The 10000-nt window shown below is 36.9% G+C and overlaps 1 protein-coding gene across 4 annotated transcripts in view; it reads right to left on the reverse strand.

Moving 5' to 3' along the window:
* Window positions 1-10000, reverse strand: part of LOC137973206 (uncharacterized) — a 61886-nt gene that overhangs the window by 48394 nt on the left and 3492 nt on the right. For 2 of the 4 annotated variants that reach the window (XM_068819979.1, XM_068819978.1), the window contains 4 exons: window positions 9716-10000; window positions 8413-8501; window positions 505-833; window positions 1-109 (listed from right to left, as the gene is read on the reverse strand). The exon at window positions 1-109 is cut by the window's left edge and continues 33 nt beyond it; the exon at window positions 9716-10000 is cut by the window's right edge and continues 115 nt beyond it. In XM_068819979.1, the coding sequence (XP_068676080.1) occupies window positions 1-109; window positions 505-833; window positions 8413-8476 (502 nt within the window). In that variant the 5' untranslated portion in view covers window positions 8477-8501; window positions 9716-10000. The remainder of the gene's footprint in view (window positions 110-504; window positions 834-8412; window positions 8502-9715) is intronic. The other 2 variants (XM_068819980.1, XM_068819977.1) reach the window with 2 other exon arrangements.

The following is a 10000-nucleotide window of genomic DNA, read 5'->3' on the forward strand; positions in this document are numbered from 1 at the left end:
ATATGTGGCTGTGCCAAGTGACCGGACGAAATCGAATGTAACGCGCCTGGATTGCTGGGTTTAATTTGTGGTAGATGATTGAATCTTGATCGCTGTTTGCGGTAAATTCCTAAACGGAAAAAAGAATACAATTGGTGATGCGAAGACCGACAATTTTTGTTTATTGGCTAAAGAGTTCATGATCCACAGCACAACCAATAAGGGATACAAGCAAGAAAGTCCACCGTGCGATGATAATGTACACACGACATCCAATCAATAACAATTAAACGTTTGACTGGGAGATTTGAAAAATGAATGAAAATGTCTTTAGTAGAAATGTTTAAATGGGCAACGGAAGCATTCACCCGGCACGATAAGAATGCCAGGGACCTTGTTTCCACTGTCGGGCTTGTCTGCCTGTCTTGTAGACGAACTATAAAAGCTTGTCAATGATTAAAGAAAACTGCAACTGTCGATTTCTTCAAAACAGGTCATGACGAATTGCCTATCGTCACATGTTACCTTGTCACCGGTCTGTCCTTGTTCCTTGTAGTATCGGAAGTTAACTCCACCGTTACTGTATTGCAGTTTGTACTTTGTAACCCACTGGTTAGCCTGATTCCTTCCTTGGGAAGCTACAGCTCCCACTTTAAAGTCCAATCTTCGCAGATCAATCTGCAACCATTGATTCTTATCGTTTTTCTTTGCAGACCAGGCACCTTGCTTTAATCCTGACTTTTGGAAGTTAAGTCTTCCCTGGATGGCGGCGTGATTTAGATCCCACTCAGAAGACGCTTGTATCTGCGCATCTTTGATTGCACCAAATTCCATGCCAAGAGGTTGTTGACATTCTGGTTTTTAAATTGAAAAAAAATGTTGGGATCAGAAGCCCTCTTTGCATGTCCATATTCGTTAACAATAACAGAGCCACTTCGCAACAACCTTTAGTAAGAATGCCACTAGTTTTAAAATATAATATATCAACACATAGACAGCACATGAATAGTGGAAAGCTTACATTGTTTATTAAATGGAATTAACTTCTCTCTCTTTACAGCAACTAAGCAAAACAGGTGATTATTTTATTTTAAAAATATCCATATCATGGAAATAAATTGAATTGAAGTCGCCAGTTCCAACTAAAATCAAAATGACTTAAAGAGCGAACAATTTGCCTATTCTTCCTTAAAGCTTTATTCTACTGATCAAATAAATTAACATTGTTTGCCCAAGTGCCACCTTGAACGTCATCTTTACATGCAATAAATGAGCAGGTAGGCTTTCTTTTGGTTTGGATTGGTCTTGTCGGTTTTTGTTGTTGTAGACACCCATTTAAAAGAAACATTGCATCAGGAACTTTGAGCCTCAATGTTTTTAGTTACAGAGAGGGGAATTTCCCAGAGCGGAATGTGTCCTACGTGTATGTTCCTAAGATCATTTTTTTATGGAACAGCATGCTAAAGACGAAAACTCTGGCTTTTAACCCTTATTCAGACTTGTACAAGGGCCTAAAACAAGGAGAGAAATCTGGAAACATACAAATGCCTGTATTCATGGGCTGTCGGTACTGTTTGGACATTAAGTATAATGTAGCTTTGTAAATAGAGTACTTTTTGCATTTGATTTTTGCATTTATTTCTATTTATATATTAATCTTATTTAGAGGCATACTTATTTAAATAGCCCACTATTATTATTATATTTGAATGTAACACAAGATATGTAATTTTATCTTTTGAAGAATAAAGACACATCAGTAGAAGAATGTGTTGTCATCGCCAATGTACTGCAGCTTGTACATTGTTACCCACTGCGGGTGATCATGTCTACCTTGGGACGCAACGCATGTCACTCTTAGTCTCGAATATACTGGCAATAAAATCTGGAACCACTGATTGCCACCTTACATATCTCCTTGCCGATCACAAATCTGCTTTGGTAGTCGATTCAAACAAAATTGTCTACCCTGTAAGGCTACGGGATTTAGATGTCACTCTGAAGAGGCACTCATTGATGTCATCGCACTAATTTGCACAGCTAGGGCACTCTGGCAATTGCAGCTGAGTGTCTGTGTAACTCATTTACCTTTACGTGGGATGCCACAGGCAGACTACGCCTGAAATCCAACCGTCTTAGCCTTAACCGAAGTTGCACGAAGTTGCTACCCACGTGCTTGTTCTCATCTTAAAAGTTGACTTTTTAATAATAATAATAATAATAATAATAATAATAATAATAATAATAATAACGGTTTATTCACAGTATATCCACATAAAAGGATGTGGCTCTTCATCTGTGAAGGCCTAAAATACTAATTTTAACATCTCATGAATATCTACAATCTATAATAAAATCTACACTTGAATGTAACAGTAACTAGGGTTACTGCTTAGATAGCTGGCCTTATAGCTTACTTCATTTCAAAAATAAAAGAGAAGCGATTTGGTAGTATTTAAAAACGTTTTCCCACCTCAACCTTGTTCGTAATCTACTTTATTTACCCTTTTACTTTGGGGTTTTTTCTATTAATTTAGCCTGCACTAAGGCCATTTAAAAAGATAATAAAAAATCAGGTTCGGGAAAGCATAAATGGGAATCAGTGCAGCCAAAAACTATATTTTAAACTAGGACACCATGGATATCAAGTGGTGGGACAATACTTATCTTCAGCTAATCATCGCATATAAACCATCACCTTTGTATGCACCAAAATGTTCAGCTTTCTAGATAACTGCCATTTTTTTCTTCCAAAGTGACCCTTAAAGATTTTTGAGGTATAACTCCACTTAACTTTGGATTAATTCATCTTTTAATTTAATTTATTGTAGACTGGATGGAAAAAGTTTAAAAAATTACACAGCAAAATTAATGCCATCTTGCGTAGAAACAATGTTACAGTTGTCAGAAAATACCCTTGTTTCACCCTCCTTTATAGACCCTTGAGTGAGATCCACAGACTTGCCACTGGTATGGGTAAGGATAGTCTCCCCACATTCCAAGGTTGTTTCCTCACAAAGGTGGCAATTATCAATAAATGCCACAATCAAGTCAATTCTTTGGGTTAAAGGGTATCATATCAGTCTATGCTTGACAAGCCAATGAAGTTCACAATGTCAGTTTTGCAGCGAGAGCATAAAATTATTTTCTCATTTGTGTGAATAAAAAATAGTTTTAGCCGAGGGAAAATGTCTTTGTTTGAAAGAAAACTATTTTAAGTCATTTTCTGGACAGGAACTCTGAAAGAATTTTGATGACACCCTTATCCATTTCTTTTTCATATTATATAATACTTTTCATTTCGCGCGGTGTCGCCCAAGTATGTTATCAAAAATGTTGCCTTCGTTTTCGCAGTAGAAATATGCAGTTCTTTTCACGTACAAATTATACAGCTTTGATATATCATTGTTGAGTTAAGTTTTGTACAGAGAAACTGGAAAATGCTTGCAGAAAATTGCTAACATTTTAAGAATAAACAGAGCGTTTTCGTGCCCAACGTGGCTATTTTTAATCCTGGAAAGAAATTTGATTCAGGCAGATTTTGATCACATGCTAGCTGGCAACCAATTCATGCAATCAACAAAACAATGCTCCAAATTGTAATTTTTGTCAAGCTTTATCTTCACCTTCATCTTCACTTGATTACCCTTGAGCCTAAAATTTACCCTTTCTTCTCAAAATCATTATCAAAAATTTAGTCAGAGAACGGCTTGCCTGGGCTCTTGCCCATAGGGCAAGTAAGGGGAGAAAGTTACTTGCCCTGGATGACCAGACGGGGGTTTTTTCAAGCCCTGTATACTGTTCATTTGTCACACCTATTTTTAAGTTGCTGCTGTTTAATTTTCCTATTGCACATATTGGAGTACAAAATTATTAATAAACTGCAATGGTAGCTTCGCAGCAATTAAAATGGCTCTTGACATAATTTTCAGTTCAAAGTACTAAACTAAAACACTGTTTTGCAAGTTTGGCAAGTTCACAGCAAACGAAATGACCTTTGAGATAATTTTCACTGTAATTCAATTTAGGTTTCATCGGTTCTCTTTGCTCTCCTTGCGCTTAATCTAAGGTGTGAGATACACCCTGAATAGAACAATTTCTCAATCAATAATTCACACCTATTTCTGTCCTTATCTATTACCACAAAACACCTACAAAGAAGCGAACACCATAAGAAAATTATAGTTTAAAATTTTACCAAGCAAATTTCAGTTGAGTGAAATGTATTTATTTAGGTGAAACAGGAACAATCATTAAAGTGGTACTCTGATCAAATTTTTACCGCTTGATTTTTTGAGTGTATCACATAGAATTCCATAAAAGAACAAAAACGCCATTTACCGTTTGCAAATATCTGCGTTGGTTCCGGAGATATTTAAGTTTGAAAAATGGGTAAAATATGCAAATGAGATGACTGATGATGTCATATACTCAACCGAATATTATATTGAGTATATAAATAGAGCTAACTTGGCCAATTTGCAGCGCAGACCATTGAAACTTGGTAGTCTAATAGTTCTACACGAAACACACCTATGGCTATAAAAAATTTTGTTCCCATGGCAACTCACTCTTTTCCAGTCCCCACCCACTTGATTTCAATGTGTTAGTGATTTTCAGTTTGAAAAATGTTAAACTAGGCCACAAACTCGAGCTAATATATTTATATGCTTCTGGATCATGGACATGAAGAGCTGTTAGCAATTATCACAATGGAATGCAAAAGGTGGCCAGGAAAGCTTTTACTATGGGGGAGGTCTGGAACCCATTATGATGCCATGGTAATGGAACTGTTAAGCTCATATTGTGGAGAACATTTAGTAGAATCTTACTGCAAAAAATCAAAAATTTCTGATACAAATTGGCTGAGATATCTCTTTTCATCATATTTGAACAAACTTGTGTTGAGTATATGATGTCATCACTAGGCTAATTTGCATAATTTAAAAACTCGAATATCTCTGGAACGAAAAGAGATATTTGAAAAAAGTAAACAGCATTTTTCTTCTCATGCAGACTACTTGTTTATGTTTCAAAATGGCTTAGATAGGAAAGATGCGATTTTGGTCAGAGTACCCCTTTAAACATTGTACATGTACTTCAATAATACAAAGCCTAATTTTAATACCAGTTATTTATGTTACAAGATCGATGGCTTCTGGTGCTCCTATCTCTCGTTCAAAAGCACATTTGCCACACAATTTTCAAGGGCTCTGCATACACGTGAATCGAGTTTGTTCATGATATCATACAGCATGCGTGACTTTCAACGACATTACCAATGTTTCCAACTTTTCTCCGTGACTTTGTCAGTCACTAGGTTAAGCTATCGTGATGGAAATAGGATCATTCGATTTGGCATAAAAAAACTCTACACACAATTCAAATTTCACCAGACTACGAAAGGTTTTAAGACTTCACGGAATTGCCTTAATGTCGTCAATTATGGCAGTTTTGGCTCCTGATCACCGAGACGCATGATGCCTTATTCCAAAGGTTATCTCTTCATTTGCCTGATCGCCACCAAATTTGCAAAGATGATTGAACTTTAGGAAAAACAAATTTGTTCCAACAAATTGGAAACCAAGATGTCCACAGATTAAGAAATATTTTACCAATCATAGGACGCGAGTCAGTCAGTTAAGTTTATACATCTCTCTACGAGTACCTGACAGACGAAACGCCGCGGGCTTACGCGTTTAACGCATATCAGTCAATAACCAAAATTACGGGCTTTTGAATGACGTACACTTGCCAATACATACATGTAGTAAAAAGAGCAAATATTCGTCGCTAAAAGTGAACGAGCGTAAAGACTATTGATAAAAGTTAGTATCATATTGTAGCCGCACTTGCTAGGGCAGCTAGCAATAAAGCACAACTCTTGTTTGTTTACTCGCAAGAACATTCTGAAAACATGCATTATCATCATCAGGGTTGTTATAAGTTTTGAAGCAGGTGTGGCACTCAAGATTTCACCCATAACATGTAAATACGTGGCCAAAGGCCATGTAAAGGAAAACCCGAAGGGCCTGAGCCCCTACTGCCTAGGGGAGTCTGGGGGCATGTTCCACCAGAAAATTCTTCAAATTAGACCCTCGGAAATGCATTTTCCAGCCCTCTGAGGTGCAATCAATCAAAAAGTGATGAAAAGATAAACTTCACAATGAATAAAGATATTTACTAACCATGTGGAAATGGTCATGCATCACAGAACCTTGAAAAATGGTCAGTGGAATCCCATTTATATCAAGTACGGTGCATTGATAATGATTTTGTTACTGAAAATGGCGTCGGAATCCAACAACGATCGATCAGGGGTGTTCTCCAAAGGTTTCTTACAGAAAATGTTTGGATTTTTACAAAAAACACGTCTTAGAATCAGGAACACAAACAACACAAGGCAGTAATTATATTTTCTGTAGAAGGTAAATGTTTATAAATAAATCTTAATTTGTTTTGCGCCATGAATATTCATTCTGCAGCAACCATCACCCGTAACATTGACTGGGCTCAGCCGTAACAGGTGTTATGGGTTACGGCCTCTAATGACAGCCCTGATCATTATAACCATGCCTTGTGCAATGAATGTACAGAACAGCCTTTGCCCCTCAAAAAATAAAGTTGCTTGTAACAAAATGATAATAAAAAACTGAAATTACTTATCTTTCCCATCCAGATACAGAAATCAGGAGTTTGGTTGCAGCCTCGAAGTCCATGGTTTCATAAGGAAGCATTTAATCGTAAAGAATTAAGATAAATCGCTTTTGTCCAATAATCTGTCCCTTTTGACAGTTTTAATGTCACGTGACTGGACATCGGGTCAGGACATAAAGTTTGAGCTATAACAATGTGGTAAGCCATTGAATGGCATATCAGAAAAATGCTAGCCTTTTCAAAAGAGATTCATCCAAACTGAACGAACTTTATAGAACATTTAATAACAATGGCATCTGATGACAGCCTGTTTACATGTATATTGAAAGACACTTCACTAAGGAAAGCGAGCGAGTCATAGGAGATGGAGCTGGTAGCGTCAGTCTGCTAACACACCACAACTACATGTCGGTTTTAAGAACTGTACACAAAATAAAATTGAAAAGAGCAATAAAATACATGTACATTGTATGATACAAATACGTATCTAAGTATTATCATTTTAATGTTACAAATTATGAAAAGGCAATTTTGGCCATAGGCCTTTGATAAATGATAATACCGGTAATTGAGTTTCTTTTATTAATACTATATTTAGAAACGTTGATTCTTTGTTTAGTTATATGTGTGTCTGGTATAGTTTCATCAATTTGTGCCTTGGAGTTACTAAAAACTACCAATTTTCATTTCGAGAAATTTAATGCCAATGCTAACACACTAGCATATTTGATGGCTTTATAGGTTGCTAGGTGACATATTGAGTCAAAATAATTACAGACATCATACCACATACAAGACCATAATTAGAAGATACAGAACGGTCAATTGAATTTAGGCCCAGTCCACACGTACATGTATCCCGCAAATTCGCTGGCAAATCCAGAACTTTTGGAATACGCTCTCCAGAATGGGTACTTTTCAATCTGCTATGAATAAGGAACCATGTGGACACTAAATCTGGAAATTTTATCCGGATGACGTAGCAAGATTGAGCTCAGTTCCTTACCATGAAATCAATTCTCAAGATGACTGCCGAGGGCAATATTATATTGCTGTAAATTTAGCACATAAGATTATATTCATATAGAGTTATGCACTCTATAAGTTTATTATTATTTCTTTACTTCTTGGACTTATTTCAAGTATTATCACATGTGCAGTTAAACATAGCTATGAAATTCAACACAGTACACTTCAATAATTATGCCTTGCTATTCCTCGAGGAGTCCTGAGTACTAGAGTGAATCCAGATATGTGTGGACAGGCAAATTCAATTTGAATACACTACGAGTGGATGGGAATAATTTTTGATCCAGAAAGCTAAAGTTGCGAATTTAAAAATATCCAGATATGTGCGGATGGGGCCTTATTAAACATCCATTCAGTGGCCATCAAATATTCATTCAATATTTTGAATTCACAAATCCCATAATACAGTTCATTTTGGGGGGGTTGTTTGCATTAAAACAATGGATATCCAATTCACTGAAGCATGATACGGTCCCAAGGGTAAATAACTTGTATTGTTTTTAGATAAAGAACCTCCAAAAATGTATTGCATTATAGGATGGGCCACAATGGAGGCAGATTTGATCACTTTAATCATTGAATTGGTTACTAAAAATTGAATTGTTCAAGCAGCATGATTGTTGACCTCATGTGATAATGATGTACATGTAGATTCAGGTCAGAAATTAGAAAAAAAGGTTATCGCTCATGGGCACTTTAAGGTTGTTTTAATGAAGCAGAGACGCATGATAGGTTCAATTAACTTACCACAGAGAAAGTGGTCCAGCTGTGCCGTCATTAAGACAATAAACAAGAAAAGAACAATTTTCATCCTTGAAACATTCAGTTCCTGTAACCTGTAAAGGGAAAATAATGTTACTTTAATTAACTGAACCCTGGTAAGTTTAGTAAGTCTGAACCCTGGTAAGTCAGGATATGCTGTAAGACTAAAAATAAAGGGTTTCTTTCAATCCTAATCCAGCATGCAGGATTTTAGAATGTTTACAGACACTGAAACAACCTGCGATTAAGTCATAAAAATTCCTTGTGAAGTCTGCTGTATTTTCAATTTTATCACTATTTTTTTGCCCCACATGCTACCTGATTTGATGTGAACATCTTAATTTATTTTAAGCATAATTAAAACAATGCTGTGTAGGAATTTTCAGCAGATAATTAAAAATCTCACTTAACCTCTGCTTTATCTGCTAGGATTACAAACTTCAAGTTGCCAACACTGAGCCCACTCTCTGCTTCGGGTCCTCCCCTCCCATTCTACTTTTGAGTCAACTGAAGCGGATTTCAGTTCACCACTAAGTGTCGCGTAGAGTTGTTCAAGGTAGATCTATATGCCACTTAACCAATTCCCCCATAAAGTGCAGGCCATGATTGAGTAGTATTAAAATTGTTTGGCATTACAGTGTATACAGGGTAAAATCTGAAAGTCTTACTCTCAGGAGGGAAGGGGCTAAACATATGGGGGAAGATAGAAAAGTGGGCCAAGTAGTAAAGGCAATAAGTGGTATGGTGTCTCATTGACAATAGAAGAAGACTGTAAAGGAAGACTGCAGAGTATGTCAATCGTTTACACCGTAATTACAACGAAACATTTTTTTTCAGTTACTTAGACACCTCCACCAGGCATGAGCTTTTCGCTCTTATATGAAAGGTAATTATGTTTAAAAATATAGTACCAGCCCCGCACATTGTATGCCTGCTTCTTGAAGGCCGAGTTGGGCGTCAGGATTTATTTTGATTCGTATTATACATCATGCGGTTCTAATTTTGAAGAGTGCCAATGAAATCTCACAGAGCTACTTTTGAATTTTTTTTTTTCTTTACGAAAAGTAGTTTATGGAGAGGTGGCATCACTTTTGTCTGATTTCGGAACCCAGGGTCGTATTTGCTTCGAGATTTTATCTCTGAGTACACTAGGAAATTGCCTATGGCACTCTCAGGTACAGAAGCTGATAACTCTCAGAGCCTTTCCACGCACTGTGCCTTCAACAGTTACATCTTGCACATGACATTACATTACATATAGTTTCACACTAGCAACGATATGGCATACCTTTTAAGTTGGATTAGTTCGTAGAACCCACCTCCTTTCAGTTTTTAGTTGCTTGAAACTCGGCGGCGGCGGCAAACAAAGTAAACTGACGTGGCCAAGGTTTCGATTGAAACATCAACAGAACTTGTTTTTTCACGCTGGGGATTTTTTATGAGGTCGTCCGCATTTTTGGGGGGGACGCCATGTTGGCTGGGAGAGCCAGCGAGTCGTGCGAACCATGCTTATGCAGGTCTTGCATTTTAACTCTAAGCACCCATTTCAAATAGCGCTGATAAACAGTATTTT

This window comes from Montipora foliosa, chromosome 10, assembly GCF_036669935.1.
Source record: "Montipora foliosa isolate CH-2021 chromosome 10, ASM3666993v2, whole genome shotgun sequence".
Classification (NCBI taxonomy): domain Eukaryota; kingdom Metazoa; phylum Cnidaria; class Anthozoa; order Scleractinia; family Acroporidae; genus Montipora; species Montipora foliosa.